This window comes from Corvus brachyrhynchos, unplaced genomic scaffold (genome assembly GCF_000691975.1).
Source record: "Corvus brachyrhynchos isolate BGI_N302 unplaced genomic scaffold, ASM69197v1 scaffold56, whole genome shotgun sequence".
NCBI lineage: Eukaryota > Metazoa > Chordata > Aves > Passeriformes > Corvidae > Corvus > Corvus brachyrhynchos.
In genome coordinates this window covers 1,700,839-1,727,086 of record NW_008238664.1, presented here as the reverse complement: position 1 = coordinate 1,727,086, position 26,248 = coordinate 1,700,839, and the positions used below count along the sequence as shown (strand labels likewise).

General features: G+C 39.3%; 1 protein-coding gene across 1 annotated transcript in view; it reads right to left on the bottom strand.

Moving 5' to 3' along the window:
* Window positions 1–1,364: 1,364 nt before the first annotated feature.
* RIC8B (RIC8 guanine nucleotide exchange factor B) overlaps window positions 1,365–26,248 on the bottom strand; it is a 30,159-nt gene continuing 5,275 nt past the window's right edge. Inside the window, exons 3-10 of the mRNA XM_017737728.1 lie at window positions 22,255–22,863; window positions 19,561–19,655; window positions 14,912–15,065; window positions 14,487–14,582; window positions 11,903–12,047; window positions 11,607–11,751; window positions 9,713–9,832; window positions 1,365–2,443 (exon numbers count right to left, since the gene is read on the bottom strand). Coding sequence (XP_017593217.1) covers window positions 2,332–2,443; window positions 9,713–9,832; window positions 11,607–11,751; window positions 11,903–12,047; window positions 14,487–14,582; window positions 14,912–15,065; window positions 19,561–19,655; window positions 22,255–22,863 — 1,476 coding nt within the window. The 3' untranslated portion in view covers window positions 1,365–2,331. The remainder of the gene's footprint in view (window positions 2,444–9,712; window positions 9,833–11,606; window positions 11,752–11,902; window positions 12,048–14,486; window positions 14,583–14,911; window positions 15,066–19,560; window positions 19,656–22,254; window positions 22,864–26,248) is intronic.

Here is a 26,248-nt window from a genome sequence, read left to right as displayed (position 1 = left end):
CTTTTTTTAACCACCAAAACCTCCCTTTCCTCCAGACTCCCATCCAAGAGAAATCCTACCCTGTGCACAGTTACTCTGAAAACACCAGCCAGCACAAAAGGAAGCAGAGGCACTGCTGATTTGAGGGACCTTTGTCCCAAGATATTCCCAGATCTCCAGTCAGTGCAGCTAAGGTTGGACCTACGTTACATTGCAAAGCCAAAAAGCCTGCAGCAGCCTTGGAGCAAGAGATGCTCTGGGGCACTGCACTAGTGCAAGTTATTAATTCATCTACATCCACCTGCACTACAGGCAATCCAGTTGTGACAGCCACTCTTGAGCTGAAGGATTCAAGCAGAACCTCCTATGCTCGGTCTTCCCTTTTTTCTTCTTAATTGAAGCAGCATCTCATGTCTGTAGAACCTTCTACAAGCATCTGTTTTCCAAGATAAACTAAACAGAACTATTGATTGCAAATGTTGCTGCCCTGTGGCAAATGACAAGAGGCAGACCACAAGAGCCTTGTGCTCTACTGCTTGTAATGAGGTCCCTGGAGCCATTATTGTTTTATTAATCTCTTTAGCCAGCTAATTGTAGGAGATATTCTACAGCTTGTAAAACAACAATTGAGATTTTGCTCTTTTTCAGGCTCTGGACATAGTGCTCTACAGCAAGAAGCCCCTACAGAAGCTCATGACTGAAACAACTCCTTCTCCAGCCCCACAAAACAGTCCCAGCTGACACCAAGACAGGTCCTCACTAACAGAGCTGGGGAAGTTTTGCTCCTCGGGACAGGATCACAGATTGCAGGTGTAGAGCACACAATACTTGCCTGTGCTGGGCTCAGAGTAGTCAGTGAATGATGTTAAACCCAGAATTACATTTTTGAGACCCAGCTTAGATGCAGCCAAGCACATTTCTTCTCTTGGACAACTGCTCCCTTCCTCTTCTGGAGTCATACAGAATAGCTATGACATATTACATACGTATCAGGAGGGACATTGCTGTGGCTGAGCAGTGTCCTTTGGAAACACTAACTGAACTTCTGAGAGGACAGCAGTGCATTTTTTTTCTGTTCAGTTCTTTGGAAGACTAATATAATCTGTAGAAGGTCCTCACATGACCAACCACAGCACAATTTCATACCAAATCCTCCCTTTACAGGGTCTTTGAACAACTTCCTTAGTTCAGAGAACCAGTGTCAAGTCATAAGAAACAAACTGGAGAACCATCACCAACATCTGAAACGTTCCCAGTGACTGGCATGGGTCAGCTTCTGCACAAAATAAGAATTAGAAACTAGGGCATGGATTATTGCGCATGTAATTCATGCTGGGAGAAACACACAGAAAGAAACCAAGCAGGCAAAGAGGAAACAACAGCAGTGCAGCACGCCTAAAACTTTAATCTTTGTTTTTAAAGAGTACAGAATTGAAAGGGACACTTTCTTCTCCTTTTCACCTTCTCATTCTCTATCCCATTGCTTTCTAAGTTCTCTCTGACAGGAAATATTTCTTTGATTAGTTTGACTTCCCTTGAAGTGAGGCATAGCAGTTAATCTCCAAAAGTAGGCCCCAATTCAGTGAAACACTAGCACGTGCACTCCAGTCCTCTCCCATTCATGGCAACATTTAAGTGCAATACTTGAACACCATTTTCAATAAGGATGTTTTTACTTAACCAAAGAGGGGAGGAGGGGGTAGATTCGTGTGGTCTTAACCAGGGAGGGAAGACATACAACATACATCATCTTGTTCCCAATTTAAAGGCAGTTTTAGAAGCAGTCTGTCACTGACACATTGTTAAAATCTTAAGCAGCAGTTTAACTGGAGAAGTTTGTAGCAGAGTAAGAAACCCCAGGGCACTTTAAAAAGGGGAGTTTTGGAATCACTGCTCAATGCCAGCTACAGCAGCCTCACAGGGTCAATCAGCCTTCTAAGTCTAAACACCTTCTGCTCCTAATGCCATTAAGTAAACACGCTTCATTAATACAATTATATAAAGAGGAAGACTGGCAAGGCAATACAAAAGATTATCAAGAATGGGAAAACCTACAGAGTTCAGAAAACAGGATTCTGGAAAATGAAAGTGGACTTTTATTTTACACTGTAGGCTTTCACTTTTTATCCCTTTGAAATACGTTTAACTTTAAATTAATAAAGATCATGAACTAATAAATTGATATGTTCTCTAAAGAGACATAATAAAAATTCAGACATTACAGCACAGGACCCATCATTTAAATATGCCAATAATAGAACAGTTAAAGTGATGCTGGCTAATGTGAGGATAAAAGATGTGGCTCTAAGAAGTGTGGATTAGAGGAGAATTGAGAGTGAAGCAGGTGATGCCTTAGTCTGAATCTGAGCTCTCTTGCTTGCTGGTATGGTACTGGCTGACTGCTTCCTCCAAAGGAGCCATTGTCCCATCCGGCCGCACTCCCATTGGCTTTATGAGCTCATCTCTGTGAGAGATTTAAAAAGAGAATCCATATTAGCATGTGCACACATATCAATTCACATGTCTATAGTACAGTCACATACAGTATATGCCTCAGTACATAATGAGCCTCTAAAAGGAAGTTATTTCTGCTAAAGCCCTCTGTTTTGAAGAAAAAGGCACAAAAACCCTTCCCAAATAGGTGGGAGGGGAAGAGCAGGACAGATAAAGACTTCATTCATGTAGGCTAAACCTACTTAGCCAATTAAAGACACCATGAAAAGTCAGTGCTTAATAGGCTCAAAACAAGGAGCAGGTTCACTGTTTTGGACACACAAACTAGCTTTTCTTCTAAGAGTTCTCTGACAGTCAGTTCTTCCTAAAATTTCACCTGCCATTTTGGCTAATATATGCCCAAGCAATTAAAACAATGATTTGATACATATTCATCTTGTTGAAGGAAATAAATCAGTTAAGAGAACAGACTCTGCCTACACCACTACTAGGGGTGTGTTAAGGACTTGCTGATTCATTTTAAAAAAGCTGACTGATTCTAATACTATTGCTTTTGTTTGTGGCAGTTTAATTACAGGATTTACAGCCATTTTAATCTCTTCAAAGCTCCAAAGGCTGCTCAGCAGTTAATCCAATTATATCTACTCCACAAGCTACAGCCTCATCTAAGAGATGATTAATTATTGATTAAGCCAATCAAAAAGTATTAGCAAAGATTTATTTAATCCTTACTTTTTATCACCTCATTTATATGTGGATTATGGCAAAAGCTGTAAGGGCAAAGATAACATTTTGATTTTATGCTGGAAAAAAAAAAAAAGAGAAAATACCTCTAAATATTCAGGAGTCACCTTAAATAAAGGAGCAGAGGTTTGATGTTAATTTACCCCTTGGTTGAAAGGCAGCCCAGTAAAACTGTCAATTTAACATACATCTACCACCTTCCCAAGCCATGGACAATAAAACTGCATCGCTCAGTGGGGAAGCAAAGGCTCCTCCCAGCTCTCTGCCTGGTCTGCACTACTACCTTGGCTGAAAAAAGGGACAACAATTCCTTGTACACAGCTGGCAATCAATCCAACCTTGAAGCACCCACAGGAACAGCAAGAAAGGCAACATCTGAGTCACAAGGCATGCATATGCCAGACACTGTACAGTCAAGATGCAGTTAAATCAATTCTCCAAGAGAGACCAGGAAGATAAAAGCAGCTGTTTGTGCTGATGTGACAATCAGATACTGCGGCGATAAACTCACAAATGCCACACTAGAAACAATTGCTGTGGTTTGGCTGAGCAGGTCTGGTGGGAAGCTGCAGGCCAGGGGACAAGGTTTGCAAGACCAGATCAAAGAGCACAGGCCAGGCTCTCCCTCAGTGTGTGAGGAAGAGCAGGATCTATGTTTAAACAGCCTGGAGAGAGCTTCCCATTACTTAAGGACTGCCAGGGAGTCCTCTCCCTTCTGGCAATGCAATCTATAGTGTGCAGATTCTGTCCAAGTGACAGCACTCGTAGAGAATCTGCTGAAGATGTGTGGAAAAGAGATCAAAAGAATACCTGAAATCAGAATTGAAAGGGCTCAGGACACGAAGACTGCAAATCTGGTGTCCAAAGAGGATCAGAACCCTGCCTGCTGTAGGGGTCCCCCAAAGGCAAACCTGGAGTGCTTTGGAGTTGTGTCTGATAGCAAAGACTTTTCTTTCCACAATGGAAACACCCTATACATCTACGGTCTTTTTGGCTTTCAAACTTAAAACATCATACAAAACAAGTGTCCTCTAAAATGCAAAAGTATAGCCACAAAGAACAAAATCACCATTGCTTGCCCTTTAAGCTGAAAGCACCCTAGATTTTTGCTTTAAAAATCCCAAAGCATACTCTTAAATTGCAATATTAAATATTGCAGCCAGAAGTCAGGGACTCACATAGTTTTCTAGCCATTTACCATTTATAATTGGTAATAAATGAATTATAATGGTTAATAAAGGAGAAAGAATTTGTTCATGAAAAAGGAAAGAGAAACACAGGAAAACAAGGTCCCAAGGTTCCTTTATGTGGGGACCTCCCTCTCCTCACAACAATTCTCATGTCTTTAAATATTGTCATGATGTCCCATCTCATCACTTCCCAATTATAAAGGCAAAGCTCTTTCTCTGAGGCTTCCCTTTCCCAGCCTCACTTTCACATCCCGCTTTAGCTTTAGGCTTTAACGATGGGAGCCAGGCTGAGCTCACCTTGCATGGAAAAACAAGGATGTTTATCAAGTGCCTTTCTGCTCCTGCCTGAGCTTCCTGCTTTGCAAGTCCCTGAGCAGGATGGAAGAGTGCTAGTAGGGGTTTGCTGCTCTCTGCATTAGGAGGCTGAATTCCTCACATCCCTTCTCAGGCAAGTGCTACCCAGTAAAACTGAACTGTGCAAAGACAGAAATATGCTAAGCCACCAAAGGAAGAAGGAGGAGAAGCAGGGAAGTTTTGTTTCTAACCATAATCTAGTCCTAAAATAGTGTTGAGCACGGCATCCTTTTGTCAGTGATGACTTGGCTGCAAGCTCTGAACACCACACAAGCTCACTCCTAGTTTTCAGAGAGGGAAAAGACAGAGGGAGGGAGATAGATGAAAAGGTCTGGGCTGCCCACAAAGCCAGCTTCCTAAGATCAGAACAACTTTCTGCTAAAAACAGAATTTTGGGTAGGATGCCAGAGGCACCACTCAGCTAAACTTCAGTACCACCAAGAGCCCCCAGAGCTGCTCCTTACCTGGCAGGAAGGGTCTCAGCCCTGCCAGCCTCAGCAATTTGCCCATTTAGCTCTGGCTGCTTAGAGACCTTAGCTGTGCTTTGACACCCCGGGCGACCAGAGGCCACTGTCCATGGGGAGAGACAAGGTGGGAAGGGAAGTGGCAGGAACTGACAGGCAGAGCCTCAAAGAACAGTTCACTGTCCAGAAACTGGATGTTTATAGCACATCCATAGCACAGAACATCACTGGCCTCAGCCCAGTAGATGGCAATGGGAATTCTGTATCCATGAAGATCTATATGAGCATACAGTGTGTGTGTATACATGCTTGAATGTCCTTATGTGGCCTTCCACATACTCAGATGCACCTCGCAACAACTCATTTTTCTAATGCAAACAAAGCATTCTATTCAAGTGTACTTAGAAATACACCATAATTAAACAGTTGGTAAAATGCATTCTCTTCTTCCACTTCCAGATCTCCCAAGAGTCCCTTCAAATATATCCATACAAGTTCTGCCTTCCTGCTTGCCATTTAGCTTGATAACGACCCAAAAATCATTGCCTTGTTTGGAAGGGTGACTCTCTCCTGCCCGTTGTCTGTGCTGCAGGGCAGCACTGCCACACAGAATTAATGATGGTGTCTGTAATCAAACAGCCATCATGTAAACACCAGCCTGCCCCTTTGATAAAACAGCTTCTTGGGGACCTATTCACCTCCTTATAATTGAGTGCCACATAATAGTTCCGATCCTTTCAGGGAACATTATTTTGTTCTATGATTAGAAAGGGGAAGAAAAAAAACAAACTCGATGTAGCACTGCCTTCTTCATTGATCCGATGATTAATTTTGTGGTTTTAATGAGTAGGGTACCTTATTTAGACAGGTTCTCTTACTCGTTTTGTTGACTTCTGTTCAATGTACAACAAAACCCGAGCTGTGATAATTGGAGACCATTTTATCAGCAAAAGGATTCTTGCTATTAATACAAGGTTGGCTTGGAAAAAGCATCCTGACATTTTAAATTAGTCAATTAATATACAATTCTACCTACCATTTATAATAGAAAAAATGTTAGCATTTTTTCCAGACATTTTAATTAACACAGAGTATCTCCAATAATCTATTATATAGACAGAATATCACACAACACTGACTTAAGGTGGCTAACTGGATGTTTTGCACAAAAAAATGGAAGGCTGATCCTTGCAGATGTGGGGAGTTTTTCAAAGCTCAGAGATGTGCATCATGCGCAGAGGACACTGATTTACAGTCACCAAACAGCTCTCAAAGAACCAGCAAGACACTTACTGAAGACAAAACCAACAGAGTTACATCAGGGCCAAGTTCAGGCATCCCAGATCAGCCTAAGTAACCTGTACAGCTCCCAAGAAATGCAGTAATCAAGATTTTTCATGTTCATTTACACTTATCATTTATATATATTTAATTATTTTTAAAAGTAATCTCACCCAGCCAAATTTGAGCAAAATACTAATTTCTACAAAAGTTTTTGTGGAATCCAAGTCTATGTTAAAATACTGGAGCAGGGGAAATAGGTTCACAATAAAATATTCAGCTTTCCTACAGGACTTTGAGTCAAAACTGGGTAATAAATTTTAATTTAGCCATGTTGATGGTTAACTACCCCATGAACAGATCCAAACACCAACAATCTAAAATAATAGAAAAGCTTTAGAAATATGACCTGAAATGACCAGAAACAGCAATCAGTTTTACATGACCTCAAGAAGTTTCAATTTTTCAGTGCCAATGCTGAAAATAAAAAGAAACCTGAACAGCAAAAATCCACTGGCATATTATGGAACTAGGGAAAGGATGTCCCTTTGTACTTAGAGCTTCAATAAACCTTTACAAAGGGTACAGTGTAAACATTCAGCAGCCATTAATGAAAGCTGTAATTTTCCAATGAAGTAGTAGTGCTTTGCAAACTTGTTTTCTGAGTTCTGATACTCAGCCAGTCAAAGCCAAATCTGGAGTACCCCAGTGACAGACTGGCCTGATTATCCTCATCAGTCAGGGAGGGAAGCAAGTTTGTCAGTCCTTCAACATTTCTTTTCATACTTTTCTCCAGTAAAAGTGTGGCAACTCTTTAAAGCTTATCTTTCACTACTGGGACAATACCAGTGAACTAAACAAACCTGTTTTGCTGTACATCACACAAGTTTACTCTAAGCTCTTGTTCAGGTTACACAAAGTTATATAAACTCTTTCAAGATGAGAAGAAGTTGTCTGTTACTGTTCAACTTCCTCCCCTTTATAAGCAAAGCACTGCACCAAACTGAACCTGTTCATGGCACATTTCCCCCCCTATGACGACAACAGAGAGCAGCAGAAGCAGGAAACCCGCCACAAGCACTCTGCCTCAAAGCAAGATTCAAACTCCAGAAACAACCGAAGACTCCAACCAAGCAACCTCTGCTTTGCATCTGTAGGGGGCAAACCAAGGGTAAGAAGTGCATTCCATGTACATTTAAGTCTGCAAACTCACAGCACTGAAGGGCTGAAGCTGGAGGCAGCACAAGTGTCCTATTCCAAAACCATGGAGGGACTCCCACTACTATCAGCATGTTACTAACTCCTTCTTGCATACAAGACTGGCAATTTCCCACATTGTTTAACATCTGCAAGGCCCACAGTTGCACTCAATTACATTCATGAAAAACATCCCACAGCCTCCCTAATCCCAGTCTTACTTTCTTTTTCCTTCCTGCCAGCATTTCCCTCCTCCCCAAATTTTAGTAAAACAAGAAGTGTGGGAAGAACAGTGATATGACTTTATTCATGTTATCACAGCACCTAAAGGGGTCACATCAACAACACTGTCCCACAAGAACCACAATACTAAACAAACAAAAACCCTACCGCAAAGAGTGCCAGCCCTGAAGCAGTGTAAGTGCTATAGAAGAAACTGCAGGTGGATGTAAGGGGCACAGAAAGCCCAAGGTGACAGCAGAGCTGCTGGCCAAGAGGATAAGTGGTGACACAGGGCAGCAGCTGCTCAGTTATTGTCAGCCCATGGCAGGCACTGCAGCAGGTGCCTCCGACCCTCCAAACTGAAAGGGCTCTTGTGCCACAGTAACCATTGGGAGTTTTTGTGTAACTGCTGCAGTGACAGCAACTGACTTGTCCTCAGTCTCAGCTTATCCACAGTCTCAATCTTTCTTTCAAAATACATTTTAGACCATTTAGTCATTTTATTGTGGTGTCCTTGATGCTGCTCAGCATCTTAATTCTCTAGCTTAACATAGCAATGATTCCATTTTACAGAGCAGTTCAATTAGGATTACATGTGCGTTGCATTTTCTTCTCTTTCCTAAGAAGACTATGACATACTACACTTGCTTTCCATGCAAATAATGTGAAAAAATATCCAATTACTTCATCAACAGTCTCAGATCAGTTGCTCTAAGTTCCTTCCCTGCTTTTGATCCTGCTTGTAATTCAGTTTTTGACAGCTAATGTAAAATCCAGATTCTCCTGTATCTTTTGCTATATTCCCAATCTTTAACAGAGATGTAAAAAATACTGGTGTGGCTGAATTTCTCTCAATAGATCTTGTTCATTGACTATCTATAGACTCTCCCAAAACAAGCACATTTCTAGCTGCTGAGTTTTGCCATGTTTGAAGAATGGATAGTTACATATTTACCTCTTACAGCTCAGTTCAATAGCAAAGTAGTATTACATAAGTGTTTCTCAAGAATGTAACTTTCTTTGCTTACGAATTAAAAAAAACTACAAGCAATCACTCCAGTATGGATAGAAGTATGAGGAAAGAAAAACCAGCAAATTCTAGGCATACTGAGCCAAAGAGAAAAAAAAAGCTAGAGATAACAGCATAGGTCTATGTTCTTTTGTACATAGAAAGTTATAAACTGAAGATCAATTCTCTGTATCAATACTGTAATACTATGTAATGTATGTAACAGATGTATGACACAATGTATGTGTCAGACTAAGTACCCATTTCTTTCATGGCATTATCTTCATCACATAACAAATTACAAAGGCTGATTTATAATCCAGTTCACACTTAGCCTAATAAATCCACAGTAAGTCTTAACAGTAAATTCCCTTTTAATTGCTCCATTATACAATTTATTGTTTCTGAAAACAACTATTTTCACACTATATTTGTTCTTCGTATAAGCAGCAGACATAAGTAGTTACAATGAGATGCTGCTCATTAACCTGGGGAAAATAAGCCTGCTTGCCTTGGGCCTGGATTGTGTCCCATACTTTAAAAGAAGAAATTCTCTCCATTACCATCAGCCTATCTACTCAGGAGGCAAGTCCCTCACCACCAGATCTTCCCAGTTCTGTCCAATCCTCTCCAAAAGAGGTTTCCTCTGAAGTCCTGCAACATACCACTCTTTTCTTTGAAGTGCTAAACATTTTCCTCTGTAATTAAAGTGGTCCTAATTCTGCAAAGAAGTTGATTCTAGCACTATTTTGAAGCACTACACCTTAGTAAAGAGCCAGGACACAAGCTGCCTCTCAAAAGCAACTATAATATAATACCTGGAAAGTTTATCAAACATGTTGACAAGCTTCATAGCTTCATATTCTTTTTGTTCTTCTGTCATTTCATCCATAGGATTGGGCATTGGTTCTTCTAAGTGACCAGTGATAAGGTTAATGCTGCAGGTGAAAAAACAACAGTTTACTGCAGGAATAGGTACATTTTCTGTCTTCTTAATAGCAGGAAAGAGGAAGAACTCACAGAAACCATCAGGACTAAAACTGTCTGAACTGCACATGAAAGGTTCTGTTATAAATAGCCAAGGTTCATATTTATACTGTATTTTCTCATGAATCGTGACTGTATCTTCTTGTTGATTCACTGCATTAATGTCTTGTCAGTACTCAGAAATGCACAGCCTGGTAGTTCTTGTTGTTGGATCCATAGAGGAGCAGTTTGAAACCAGGGGAATAATGACGGTAACAATGACAATGTCATTAGTACTAATGACATAAATAAGGAACTGAAGGACAGATACATGTCTGAAACTAATTCTGTACAGGCACAATTTTAAAAATATAGACAGGTTCCAGTTAATTTTCCATTAAATTAGTTAACTGTTGGCCTTCCACAATGATGATTTTTTGCTCAGACCAGATTAAGTTACTTTGAGAATTTACAAAGCCAGCTTTATTTTCACTGTTAATATAAGTGAACAGTGATACAGAAAAGGTAACAAAAGAAAAGAAGTAGTTTTAAAGAAAACTGTCAGGGCACATTATCCTTTCAAATATTTTAATCACAAACATTTAACAGCAATACAGAAAATCAACTGACAGTTGTCTTGAATCTTTCATTTAAGTGTTAGCTTTTAGCTAAATAGATGTTATAGTTTTACTTGTATGCATATAACTGAATGTCAGGCTTTTGAAAGAAGAGCAGAGAGAAAACAGCAAGAAAAAAAATCCTGAAGTGCAGAAATAAAAAGAAATCTCCTGGCTTAGAGTTAATTTCTTAGCATAAAAGCAATGTAATTCCTCTAATTCTCATCCATTTAATCCTGTCCTTCATTCATGTACCTTAATAAGAATCCTTCAATAAACCACAAGCTCCCCTTATACACCTAACCACATCTGTGTAATTCAAGGCAAACAGAGTAAAACAGAAAAATAATGTTAACACTTCAGATCTCCACTATCAACAATTTCAGAACATCCTTAAAACGGCACCAAATCTTAGATATAACATGACAAACTAAAACCTCTAACACCCAATCAATAACAATTAATAAAGATCAACAGAGCTTCTATGTGGTCACTGAATCCTTCCAACAAGTATATTGGATTCCTTATGCATGACTTCTATAGATGTTATTTTGCTCCTTCCATATTACATATGCAACCTACTTGATTCTTTAGAAAAATTTTAGTACCAGGCAATCTGAAACTCGATCAAAACTGAAACTAGACCTACTGGCTTGTTCCTTTTTAACAAAGTTCTGGTGAAAACCCTTAGCCATATCTGACACCATTACTTTCTCCATTACAGAGATATACACCAAAAACAACAGTTAGCAGCTTGGCAACTTCATGTGAGTTCCTCAAAAATCTGGGACAAGACCCATCCTTGCTAAGTTTGTTACTATATTTTTTTTTCTATCGTAGTCTTAAAAATCTCTTTCCACTCTTGAATTTTAAGTAGTTATTCAGACTGATGTTAAATCATTCTCACAGCAATTTTTTTCCCCGCTGTGACCATATATGACTACGTGATGGCCACCATTAGAGGCTGGTTTCTCAATAATTAGACCATGAAATCAGCAGAAGACTAGAGTTAATAAAAGCATGTATCATTCCAAGACTGGCCTCTCTGAAAAAGGTAAAAAACCAAAACAATTATGTCAAAAGAATCCAAAACACAACAGGATATGTGGAATTGAAAACAATACTATACTTTGGCTTTGCAGATTTGTATTCTTCTGTGTCTGTATCTTCATCATCTGAGTACCAATGATCTCCTCTTCCTCCTGCTAGCAGGCCCCTGGCTGCCAGCAATCCTGCTGCATTACCATAGCCTGTGTATTTCAATAAGCTATCAACTGCAAAGAGGATAGAGAAAATTATTCAGCTGTAATCACCTACAAAACAAACCCACCAGAGTGCTACGAGAATTGAGAGTTATAGCAAGAGGCAAATATACCAATAACAGCAAGACCTTATACAAAAGGGAGAAGAAAAAGTCATTTTTACCTCTCTCTTTACAGAGAACAAAAAGAAACTCTGCTGCAATTTGCTTTACTCCAAGGTCAACGTGTGTCATAAGGCGCACGAGTTTGTTCCTCACTGTTGTGCCAACTTCAGGACGGTTTGAGACATCTCTTAATGGAGGCAGTACCTGGCAGCACAAAAGAGAGGGAAGAATAGCATAAAATGCATGGAAATATCTACCCAATACTTGCAAAAACAAATGTAGTCAACAGAATCAAAAAATACTCTGTCTTTCCAAAAAAAAGGCAATAATCAGACAACTATGCCTACATCCATTAGTAGTGTCTCTTGCTTCTTAATATATTTTAAGTTTTCTGGTCTGTCATTTTGGGCACAAAAGTACTCAGTTTCAAATGCAGACTTTAAAAATCCAATTATTAGGAGTTTATGAACACAAATGGGTGTCCCAAAAGTGTTGGTCAACAGGCAGCCATAACTTCATGTTCTCTGTTTCTTCTGTTTTGCTCATGTATCTGGTAAAAGTATTAGAAATACCAGCTTAACAAAACTTACACTCTTAAAATGCTGTGTAGTTTATATAGAACAATGATATGCTCATAATGGAAAAGCAGGAAAATACACTGCAAGTTCTACTACAAGTTTCTACTACTTTATTTGAAAAATGGGCTCTACATATAGAGGAAATGCATACTTCAACCAGAAAACACAAAAGCTCAAGCTAAATTTCAGAAATATTTTGGAGAAATCACTATTTAACATTTCCTCAAACACACTATTTTTCATGAGAGGTCATTAATATTGTTAACTTCAACCTTCAAGAAAGGCAGGAGATGCATGAATGATGGCTTTTTTGGCAAACTAACTTCTGCCTCCTTGTGTGGATGCCTTCAGACTCAAAATCTATGTAAATTTTTTCGCATTCACAGGATATATGATATGATCTGCAAACAAATATGAGCCATAATATGAAATACCTAATGATCTGAAGACTCTAATAAGAATTATGGATCTTCAATATTTTACTAGGGAATAAAACAAAGCATGTCACTAATTGTCATAAGAAAGTGCAGGTCCTTTGTCTTTCTTCTAGGTGTCTAACATGAAGTGCCATGTCCTGTGTAAAATTACAGCACAATTACTACTGAAATTGGACTCACTGGGAACTGATCCTTACATGAATGCTACAGTATTGACTACTTTGGATAAAACAGACCCTGTCTTTTTCAAGCTAAGCATTCAAACAATTAGCAAACACATTTTACTTTGTCCCTGCTTACTCCCCCCAATGGGGATAGTACCATGACTGCCATTTCCCAGTGTGTTGTAAGAATGAATTAATGTTTTTAGAGTACTCTAATACTAATACAGTGATGAGTGCCATAGGACAGTCCATGAGGAAATCAATCATCCTGTCTTCAGATCACAATTTGAATAGCACACAATAAATAAAGCCCAAGGCCAGCACTTAACAATGAGGGTAATTCAAAATATCAAATATCCAGTCATGCAGTTAGCAACATCCATCCATTCTCTGCACTATATGAGGCAGTGGTCCTGTGGCAGGAGTCAGCATGCAATTGTATCCTGACATCGAGATGCCGAGATGTCGTAAAAACATGCAGACAACTTCATTTTCTAGCTTCTGAACACTTGGCTCTGCAACTTTTTTTTTTTTTAACAGATCAGCAAAGTATCCTAAAAATGAACTGCTGTGAATGAAGACAAAATCAACAAGAATGACTTCCCTAAATTCCTCAAAACCACTTTTCTGATATAGATGAAAGAGGCAGAAAATATATGCTCTTTTTCATTTTAAACTCCATTTATGAATTCAAGCACAGCTTTGATCTGGGAGCAGCATCTAGGATGCAACTCAAAAGTCACTGCAGCTTAGGAGAAAGACAGCAGAAACTGCAGCTTAGGAGAAAGACAGCAGAAACTGCAGCTTAGGAGAAAGACAGCAGAAACTAGAGGAGCAATTTCTTTCTCTTGCTCATCTTTTAACTTCTCTCCACTTGACCTCGAAACAGAAAAGCCCACACTCAACCACCAAGCTACACAGATCCTTTGGGTCTTTAACCACGGCACAAAAATCTTCTTCCCTGTAAAAAGCCATACTGTCAATACTGTAATAAAGAGCTCTTTTAAGAGACAACATGATGAAGTGTGCCTCTGACCAGGGACAGTTTTACTCTGACAGGATAGCTGATCCACACTGGTACACAAGTCTTAATCCCAACAAGTCCTTCCTGCTGAGGTAAAACTAAACCTCAAGCAGAACCCGTAAAAACACCTGCATTCTCACTGGCCACCACACAGCTCTGCATAGTTTAATTAACTGCACTGAAATGTTTTTTACATGCTGGGTGTCAGGGAACAGACCTTACTGAGTTTTTTACCCGTCTCATACGATTATGGTGACTCACATAAACACAGCTTTACAATATCCCTGATGTTATCATTTAACAGCTCTACACAATGTATCATGGAACTCATGATTTACATGACTGAAAAATTATTTCTATAGCACTGTTCTGCACTGATGTACAAACCTCAAAGTTCATCATTAGCTTCGTATTCAGATTTTGATGAATATTTTACTTACCTGAGCTTTGATAAACTTCCTGATATTCCTGTGAGTTCGGCAGCATTCAGTTAATAAACTGAGAACTGGAGTCAGGCCTTCTCTATAGCTGCTTCCCTAAAATAAAACCAAATACAAATAAAACATTTTAAGACTAAACCTTTCCTTTACAAATTCTATGAACACTTCAGTGAAGTTCTATATGACAGCCAAAATATGGACTTTACATAAACAAAGAGCCAATGTTCACCCTCAGACACACATAAGCAAATAGCTTCAGATATTCACAGGAATTTTTTTTTTTTGAGGTGCTTCACAATCTAGAAGGAAGGACATCCATATTCGTGCTAAGTACTGGCTGAAAGGTTTATACAAAGCTTGATATATGTGCACTTTTTGCTTTAGTGAAAGAGGCCCCTTTTGTGAAAAATCCCTGCAGTCCATACCTTGTCTATTCTCTTCTCCATGAAATCCAGTAAAATCTGAATAGCTCCCATATTCATACCATTGTATTTTATATCTGTTTCCTCTTGGGACGACGGATTAATAAGAACATCCAAGCAAGAAACAGGCACATTGCTTAAGAGGTTGATTGCATTGCTGAAACAGATTTTAAAAATTCATTATTCATTTGGAAAAAAGAATTAAAACCAGAGTACAACTCACCATAAACTGCTTGTACAACTGCAATCAAAGAGAGACCCTACAACTCAAACAATGCTTTATTTTTTCCTCTCTGGGTTTTAAAGAAGGTGGCCTGCATTATCGCCTGAGTGCTGGCTCTTGGAACAAACAAGGAAAAAGAAAGACAAAAAGCTCCAAAAGCAGGAGTGCAGTATTACTTCCAGCCCCCACAGTGTCCCATCCCATGGATAAGGCACAGCTTCCAGCAGCAAGCTACGGCAGCTGGTCCTGCAGGACAGCAGGGGGAACTCTCACATTGATTTGCAGCGGTCAGAGTTTTTTCCCTCCTTGAAACACAAAAAATTTTGCCACTCATCCACATTACCAAAATTAATGTGACAAAATACAATATAGACAACATTTCCTCCTGCTGTAACAGGGGGGCATGGTAGCCTTTTTTTTAGGTGCCCTGAAATATCTTCACTTTTATTTAGCTTGCAGCATACATGAAATACAGGAGGCTTTTGACACATTAAAAAAAGACTCGGGTTTATTTACCAAGCACCACCCTTCAGTAACTGGCAGTGTTCTCATTCTACAACACACAAAGAGGAGCATTTCCAAAGAGCTATTAAGTGATTTCAATTAGACCACAGGGTCCCTCCCTCCTCTTTAATGGAGTAAGGTGGGACTTACTTTGCAAGGGTGTCTCTTGTGGGGTACACATCCCTTGAGTTTGCTATCTACCCTGTTCTCACTGTACAGACTTGGGCTTGTACTGTTCCTGAGTACTGGGACAAATTAGGCAGATGCTGCAAAAATTAGAATGCTGTCATTATTTACTTGCTGATGTCCAACTAAACTTATAAATGGATGTATTTAGAAACAGTACAAAACTATTCAGGTTTACCCATGCAGACCTCAAAGCTATCAATGAACCAATGAGCACTGATGTTTCAAGGACTAATGAAGTGTTCCAAGAATGGAGAAAACTTTTCAAACAACTTCATTTACGACTTTTAATAATATCTACTTAGAAGCTGCCCTCTGTTTCTAAGTTAGTAATACAATTCTAACAAAGAATTAGCAAAAGAGAAAGCAAATCATGGCCATCAGACCATAACAGGATTTCTAACAAATGTGCTGGTTCTGGTTTGATCAGACTGGGTGGCTGTTCCACACTGTGCCATCTCCCTTTTGCTCTTTCAGTAATTGAAATTCAGACAACTATTACTTTTGGGAACGCTTGTTCTCTTTGTTTTGTTTCTAATTCCTGTTCAAGATATGTCTTTTATATCACGGAAGTTATTCCTCTCCAATAATTCCGGAATAGTCAGAAACAAAACAGATTGAAATTCAACAAATATTTGGTGGCTTCGGGCCTTTCATCAAAAGTTCTCTTTTTACCAGTTTCTTATTAAACAACCAAGTTCCCAAACACCTACAAAATTAATTTTCTGGATCACTGTGTCTGAGCTATTCTTTTCAATAAATTAAGGCCGGCTTTCTGATCTTTGTCACTCCACTGACAGTTTTATTTGTGGCAGAGGAGTGTATGAAATTCTCCAGCTACCAGGAAGTCAGTGACTATGCACAGATATGCACAATAGTGTTTGCATTCCTACTCCAGGGGGTAGAAATACTGCGTATATTACTCTCCCCTTTTCGGCTTCCTAGAGATCATTAATCACTGGGACATGACATCCACCCACTCATGCTCCCAGCCCCCTCCTGATATGCAAATTCAGAAGCAAAGGCCTATTTAGAGCCAGTGAATGCCTTGATTAAAACCTTGTTAGTGGGCAAAAATGGCACTCACTCTAATACGTGGTACTTTAAGCTGTTCATATTCAAACATTAAGTAATGACGCAACAGAACCACAATGACATTACAGGGTACTAAAGTAGTTAAGATATTTTTATGGCTAACTTCTGCTTTTTTATTAGAAATAGTCACACTGACAATCAGCACATCACGGCTCAGGGCATGTATCCAACATTCAGTGTTCCCTTAAAATAAATCCTCAACTTACAGATTCAAGCACAGGCATACGAACGATGTGCTTTAACGGGCTGCCCAAACCTTTCACTGAAGCATCTTAGGTTCCACAGATTTACAGACTTAGGGAAGTGCAAGTGATCAGCAATCCTAAGAAATATATTTATATCTCCCTGATGCTTCTTAAAGTTTATTCTGCATTCACCACTGTTGGTATTTTATTTTATTTTTAACACAGTTTTCATAATTGCCTTGCTGATAGGCTCCAGGTGGAAAGCAGAGCTGGAAGTTGTGCTCTGCTCTCTGACTCACACCTCATCTCTGGCAATAAAGATTGCGTGGTCAGAGTCCAGCATAGCCCAAATGATGACACAGCCTCTCTTTCTTAGCTACACACTGCTAACAACAGTTCACTCATCTGTTAGTGAAGCTCCTATCAGGAATTAAGTTCTGCTTGTCCAAATACATCAGCAGACTGGAGTGGGGTCCTCTGATGCAGCCCCAGTTCCTTTGAGGATTTGCAGGGCATTACTTCTGAGTATAGCTTCTCTATTCCAGAGTTGCCTTATGATGAACAATCTTGGTGGAAAAGCCTATTCAATTATTCAGCTTTTACTGCATCCTTGTAGCATTCAGAAACAAAACTCAGGTTCAGCATTTTTGCTGAAATATTTGAATTGCAGCAGTCAAATCCTGCACGGTGCTCTTGTAGCACGTAAATCAAGAACAAATACCACATGCAATGATGCATTCTTTACTCTTCAGCTAACTTAACCAGCTACAGTTTGCTGAGGGACAAAGTTGTTTTCTCAGCATAGCAGAAAGACTGATGCAGTGCTACACTGAGTCTGCTGGAGAAGGGGGAACAATGGAAGTGACTCAAGGCAGTGATGTGTGTCCTCATTCCTTTCCTACTTCCCCCTCTCAGAATTATGGAGAGCCTTTGCTTTGACTTGGTGTCTCCATAAGGCCCACATGGGCAGCACTGCTACAAAAAATCTCCCTTGTGACTGAAAAAGCAAGGACAGAAATCACACCAACACTACATCTTCACAGCTGCCTACTTCTTTATGTAAAGGCCTTTCTGGATCTCATCTGCAAGTGTTTGCAAAAGCTAAAACCAAAAGGACCTGCATAATTTCCATCCCTTTGCAATGGCACAAGATAATTAAATTTTACAGGGCAGTACTTAACAGAGTGATCAGACTAGTCAGATTTCTGGACAAGGAAACAGATCTTGGGAAGAGCATCAGCTGTATAATAATTCTTGTAACTCTCTCTTGTAATTGTTGATTGTATCCAAAACTGTTAAATTCTCCCAGCAGTAGGGATTTTATTCCTGCCAGTCCCTCCCTTAAAGGAAGCTGAGAGCACAAAGCACCCACAACAAGCAGCAGCAAAGAGAAAACACTAACTGCCCTTTACGACTCAGCACTAACTTCAGTCATGGCAACTACTGCAGCAGTATCCTAAATTATTCCAAACTAGTCTGCACCAGCTGAGAAGGGCTCTGATGTAGGATTTTAGTGTTCACCTTCTAAGACTATTGATCTCTAAGAGCTTTCCAAGATTTTAGTCAAGGTCATTTAACACTTTCAAGATTGCTGGGTGGGAAAAGTTGCATCTTTCTTCCTAGAGACTGGTTCCTTTTGAAGGCCTTCAAAAGACCCTACAGTTAGACATACAGATACTTCTGAAGAAGAAAATGGCAACATTTCATTGCTGACAGAAGCTACTGTACTGCCAGGCCCAGTGAACAGCTGACCTACTTGGTAAAAGAAGGGTGTCATGGAGAAAGAACAATAACACTAAACAAAGAACCACCACCTCACCACAAATAATTTGAATTTTGACTGAATTACTGGCTGCCAATACTAACAGTTGGGTGCAGGACTGAGGAAAACAAACAAACCACACACCTAAAACTGTGTGATTCACTCATCTTTGAAAAAAATACTATTACCAAGGAAAAAGTATTTGTACTTCCAATAAAGCAGCCTAGAACTACTGGGATAAAATATCAACTTGTTACTTCCACCCCAATCCATCAGAATTGCAAAACTTACATATAGAAATCTCAAAATGCAGTGTTCCCATCAGCTTCTGTGCAAAACAACAGAAGTTGTATTCCACTTCAATTTGAACTACACTTAGAATTTCCATATGTATTTTCATCCTCAGATACACACACATGAACATAAAAAGAAAATTTTAAAAAGGTGAGCTTCATTATCAGTGATAGAAAATAACAATCCTGCCAGCCACCTTCTCTCTGGAAAACTGGACATGTTTAAACAATATTTGAGGAAAACAGCTTTCATCAAAAAAAGATTACCAATGTTAACTCCAAGTTAGTAGTTTTCATTGTTTCTCAGATTTCCACTTTAGATTTTAGGCAAAGTAATTTCTATTCAGGAAAACCAACCAAACAAAAAACCTTTTAACATAGATTGGTTCTGCAGTTCTACCAACCTGTGCAACTCTTCAGTTTTTTCTTCAGTAGGGCCCGTGGTTAATAAGCAGTGTCGAAGGATGGCAGCCATGTAACGAAATTGATGAGATTCATTCTATATAAATATAAATTATGAAGATATTTTTTCATTTTGAAGATTGCAAGTGAGGGTTTCAGGTCACTAGAATAATAAAAATTAAAGATGGAAAATACCTATTAGATCATAACATCCATCCCTATCAATAAAAGGACTGTACCTTAGTGTTCACTGAATGCTTAATGCTACGTAACTCTCATAAGCTGACTTTGAACTAGGCCTTGTAAAACTCACTGGGGAGGTTTTTCCAGTTAAATCAGCCTTCATTACTAGAAAACCCAGTTACAAGTGTTCGCTCAATTCCATACCACTGTTCCTAACATACTGCTCTCTTCCTTCTTATATTTACACCAGGCCACCTCTTCATCCATTTAAACTATGTATGTTCTTCATTTAATTTGTCTTCTCCTCATTTAGGCCTTTTCCTGCCACGTTTCATTCCCTCCACCCAGTCTGTCTCTTTTTCTAACTCCCTTGCTTCTGTTCCCTTGATACCTTTCCTGCATTCCAGTAACTTCTCAGCAACCTTATCTGCCCTGCTTTGTCCTCTCTCCAAGCAATGCCAGTCTCCCACCAGACAGCAGCCACACAAAACTACACCAGTAACTGCAACCATTTAACTGTGTACCATTGTCCTCACCCTTTTTCAACAGCTCCTCTTGGCATCCATCTATATGTTCTGGAGTGCTTGACCTGGCACAAAGCACCCAATGCATCTTTTGTAGCATCAGCATCCAAATCTGCCAGCTGAACCACCTGCAGCTCTTGTCTGGCTTTGCTACCTTGAAACCATCTCCGGGCATTAAATATTGGTGTTTCAAATGGTTCTCTCCACATTAGGGTGGGTCTTGTTTAGCTTTCTACCCACATTCCCAACATCTGTGCTCTCCTTTTATTTTCCATGTGTTCTCCTGTTTGGAATCTCTTCAAATTCTGCATGTTCAGCCCACTTCATTAACATGCCTTTCACTCTTCTTCCAGACCATTAAAATTGCCACTGAAATATTCACTAAATAGAATGTCACCTAACATATCTGGCTAACAGCCACTAAAAAGTTCTTTAACTTAAAGGTTTTCTGCTTTTAGGAATTTCTAGCAAAGAGTTACTATCTAAACTCTATCTCAAAACACAAAATAAGCTTCTCCTGACCTGAGATGTCTTAAACTCTGATTAAAAAAAAAAAAAAGGCAAGCTGCAGGCACGCTTGGGATATTAAGGAGGAAAAGATTTCTAGGACAAACCCTCCCTCGTTCCACAGACAGCAGCCACACAAAACCCCAGCAGATAAAGGCACAACCATGTGCCATCTCCTGCCTGCCTTCCTGCAGTGAGCTGGGCTTTACATCTCTCCAGATTCAGTATTTTGTAAGAGCAAACCAACTTCCAGCTGTCAAGAGCTTACCTCTCAAGAGGTGAACATGTAATACAGTTTCTTTTTCCAACTTTCCATATAACTGTGTTACATGCGTTTTTACCTCCAAAACAATCACTTGTCTATACAAAGAACTTTGACAAAGTTAAAGATACTTTTAATAAGGGTCGAAGTTGGGACTATACACAGAAGAAAGAAAGCTCACTTTCTTTGTATTTCCTTAACTCAAATATTAGCTTCTCTGATCCCTCCGTCACTGAATCTTAAATTTCAGGATTTCTTATTCACCATATCCTTGAGACATTAAAGCAAAGAATAAACTTCAGACTTTTCTCAAGTTTTACATTCCTTAAAGTTATAATTAATCTCTTATTTGCTGTTTAGTCCAATGCACTAAAGAGAACAATTATTTGCGAGTTTTAACTACTGTAGAATTTTGATCAGCTTTATATGCTGCATATTTACAATGCGCAGTGACAAGTAAACAACACTGTTCTAGAGACTATGATGTGGACTAAAAAGAAAGGTTCCCTACATAATTCTTCTGCTGTAGCACAGACTCTGTTTATTCAGCAAAGTTATCCTGGTAATTTCTGTTTATAAATTAAAGGATGCAACACATAGGAAGCACAGTTATCTAAGGAAAAAAAAGATCTGATGTAATAATGAAAACAAACCAAGATAAACCTTATTCATAAGACATAACAATGAAACTGTATTTGGTTCTTGTACTTGATCTCATCTTAAAAGATAATGTTTAAGTCCAAAGCTGGTGTTGGGAGAATGGGCCAAAGATATTAAAAACAGTACCACTCTTTCATCAGTTATTTGTTAAAAATGAGAGTTGATGTACTTATCATAAAACAGACAAAACCTAGGGAGTCCTGTCAGCTCTATCTAATACCCTATTGCCATGGTCCACAACCTCCAGAGATGCAGCCCTCTGGTACACTTAGATTAAGAAGGTTTTCCTAGCTAGCTAATTATTAGTGAACAACATTTATTTTCTTTTGGAAATCTAAGACTTTTATGAAATAGTATTTTTTGCATTTTTGTATTCAAAAACATACAGTTTTAACTTGCATTAGGCAAGCCAAGCTGTTCTCCCACTACACAGAAAATGCATGGATAAAATTTTTTGCCCAAGTAGTAACAGGAACAATAAGTGCCTCTTGTCTATCTACCTGCTGGTTCTTGCAGGCTAAACAAAATCAATTGAAAAAAGCACTTCAGCTAAGCCTTACCTTACTGTGGACATTCCAACTGTCAAGTGTTACATTAAATAGAGCCTTTAGTGCCTCAATGGCACAATCTGTCTCTTGCAAAGATAGAGGAGGCCTGTCACGATCTTCTGCTGCTTTATATTCTTCTGTCCATCTTACACTCAGGGAACTCTCCAAAGCCTGAGTCAAAACTTGCACCCCTTGTAGTTCCTGACGCAACTGTGCCCTAATATCTGTGTGCAGAAGTGACAAGAGGAAGAGCAGACGCAAATCAAAGCATTTAATGTCATCAACCAGCTGCTGGTCCTTACATTTCTGCAGAAGGTTGCAGAGCATCGCTGCAAGATTCAGTTCCAAACTGAGCTTCTGTGCAACTGAACTATTAAAAATTATGTTACAGAGGCATTTTAAGGCTTCTACTATCACAGGAAATTCAGATACTCTCTCCAAAGGATCTTCCACAGTGTCCAGCTTTGCTAGCTTCATAAGGATCTGCATGTTCCTCTTTGTGGTTACAGGCACTAAAACCTTCTTGTCCCTGGAGAGAATCCGGAGGGCCTCCAGGCAGGCAACTTGACATGAAGTTTTTGTGTCTTTTTCAAGGATGTTCAGAATTCCCTCACACAGTTTCTAGGCAAACACAACAAAGAAAAAGGGAACAGTTTTAGTGTCAAAATATTGGTGGCAATAAGAAACTACTTTGCTAAGCTTCCATATAACTTTTGAGGTTTTATCTGACTTGAGAAACTAGGTATTCCATATTAGCTCTTCAAAATATGAACTGTTACAAAAGGCCTCCAGAGAGCACCAAAAGCGGTTTTCCTCATGGATACAACCCAAATACATCAACATCTGCAAAAGCATTAAGCCAAAATGGCAGCTGTTACCCACCACTGCCAGTTACAGTATCAGGACTAAAAACTCCAGAAGAGTAACAGAGCTAGAGAGAAGTGAAAGGTTTTAAAAATACATAAAAGTACAACAGTCCCACCTACAACACCTGCAGAATTTTAAGTTCAGGTTGTTTCAGTCAGGAGGCTGGGGGAAAAAGAAACCAAAATAAGTGCTACTTAACATACAAGGATTAGTACTCCATGTTTGTGTGGCCACTTCAACCTAATTGACACACTTCTGCCATTTCAAGTAAGACTCTTAGAAATATCACCTCTGACAGATACATAATGCAGTTTTACTTGAAGACAGACTATAGCACTTTTACCAAGCCAGCAAAACTGCTGCTTTATCAACACAGATTGCTCCTGATGTCAAAATAGTTCACGGATTCTTTATACCAACAGGACTGCAAGGGTAAACAATCATATAAATGCAGCATGAGAAAGTACAACACTCCAGTAATCTGCAGATCAGAACTGTAACATCTGAATTACAGAAGTATTGCCTTTTATAAGACAGAAATGCACAATCAATCAAAAGGGGAAAAAGGCCAGAAGGGACTGCTTGATGTGAGAGGACTCCAATGGGTTTTTATGCCTTAAGCTCAAGACAACACTACTCCTCGTGGGTACTAGCATCAGAAGTATAGTCACAAAGAAGTTCCCAATACAATATAAACTGGACTGTACCTCCCAGGACAGTTCCTCCATGCTTCCACCTCCCCAGCTTGGTGTCTTGACCATCAACATTAATAAACTACCAAAGGAGCCAGAGCAGCAACTGGGTTGAATAGCACTAGCGCAGAAGTCTGCTTAGGACCCGAAATTCATATTGTGATCTCAGGCAGTCTGTGTCAAGAAAGTGATTACAAAAAGCATAGGAATACTAGTAAAGTATAAAGTAGTTCTTGAGGAATGGACTCTGGAATTCCACTTTTCACCATCACCACCACAATGAAAAGGTGGGGAGCACAGAAGCCCATGACCCTGGCACAAAGCTCAAAACAAAGGTTCCATTTGGGACATCTAAGCCAATATTATTACTGTGATGACTTAGAATTAAAGCCAAAATTTAAAAAAAAAAAAAACCAACAACAAACATTAAGTCTAAAGCACATCTAGAACAGACACTCCAGAAGAATAAGGGAGAAAACACCACAAGATTTCAACTTGTTTTCTTTTAACTTCAACAATGTTAAAAGAAAATCTGTAAACAAAGTCAAACAGCAGGAACTCACAATATGATTTCCAGTATGCTTGTCCTGGGGTTAAGCCCACCCAAAAGCACCATCCAGACAACCAAGATCTTGGCTGCATCTCCACACCCCTGACTAGACTAATTCAGTAAGAGTTTGAAAACAAGGAATGAGCTCCTCCTCTTACTATCACACAGGCAACATAAGAAATTTTTATCAGAGTATCAGAGACACCACAACACTACAGACCCCACATGTGACCACCTGTACAGGCATATAGGTCCTTACTGTGGCTGGAAAAACATACTCAAGTACAGAGTTCTCAGAGTTCCTCACCATTAACCTAATGCTGCTCACACAGATCTGCACAACTCCCTGACTTAAGCATGGTATGCTAGACCTGCACTAAATATTTCTGAAGGTGGCATCTTTGAAGTGTTCCTAAAAATGCCTAGGAAACACAAAATGACCAGTTTAGATCCACAGTCAAATTACCAAGTCACAACTCGACTTCTTACAAGAGTTCACTTCCTATTGCTAAGAGAGTCTTCCATACAATTAACTCTGCTTTGCAAGCTGAAGTGTGGAGTCTGTTTGGTTTTGAGGAATAACACAGAAGTGAATGGACAGTTCACAGCACTTCAGAAAAATGCCAGTTTGTGTTTAAGCATTTCCAGCTAGAAGTTACTGTCTTCCTTGTTGGTATCAGCTGCTACAAGATGGCCTGTAACAATTAATCCAAATTCTGAACACCCGTTTGATTACAAAGATACCAAGCCTCTCAAATTCTGAATGATTTTTTAATTCTTTTTTCTATAAGTTACCCACCTGCTGCTATGGAAGTGTCACTGCAAAATGTCAAAAGCACTGCAGGAGGGATCCCAAAGGGCAGCAACCTCCTGCTGACTTGCTATGAGAGGTGGAAGTCTAACCTTCCCTCCATACAGTAAAAGACAAGTAATTTAATTAAAAAATACAAAATCATCTCCTGGCTTCAAACCTTAGTGAAACGCAGCACCCAGAGAGTTTTAACTCTGAACAGTTGTACTAGAGAGAGATATTAAATAGAACTTTTTTTTTTTTTTTTTTGAGATTTAGCAACCTGCTTACAGCTTAACTTCTGACAAAGTTCTCTGGAGTTAGAGCCAGTGAGCCATTCAGAGTGATTTTAGAGGAATCAGCAATCAGTTAGGATATCTGTGACAGTGAACCACTGCTGGCTGATCCCAAGAGCCATCAGCAGCTCAGGAAAAGCTACAGTATCTGATTGTAATTGCAGAGCTATCCATGGAAAATTCTGAAGATGCACCCTACTAGGAAATTGCCTTGGAGACAACTAAAACCAAATGCCATACAGCACATTTTCTGTTTTGGCCTTGATGGTACAAGGGAAACAATACACAGAGTGAAGAGAAACAGGAAGAGATGTGACCACAAAAGCATTATTATGCTTTTAATTTTCTTTAGGTGGTGCTCTTTCTACCACCCTGTAGGCCATTAGCATGGCATAAACTAAGGGGCACAGATTTCATTTATATGGTTGGAAATGAAAGCAAGTGAAAATTCAGACAGGAAGGTACCTCCCCCTTCCACAACATGGATGATAATTGTTCTAGTTTCAGTTGCTTTGTTGCTACCCTTTAAGTCACTGCAAGATTTTCACATTTGTTTGGGGTTCTGTCCTTCTGACATCCAGATAACATTTTGACTTTCATCAACCATGCTACAGCAAGAATTGTTTTTTATATACTTGTTCACAGACTCAAGGCAGTTTCTAGTTTTAACTTTTTTTATTGTAAAAGCCATTCATTTCTCTGAAATTCAAGATTTTTCAGCTTTTGTGCTAATAGTAAGATTAACACAGAACAATACACACCATTCCTTTTGTCTATGCTGTAGTGTTAAATCTTGTGTTAAAACAGGAAT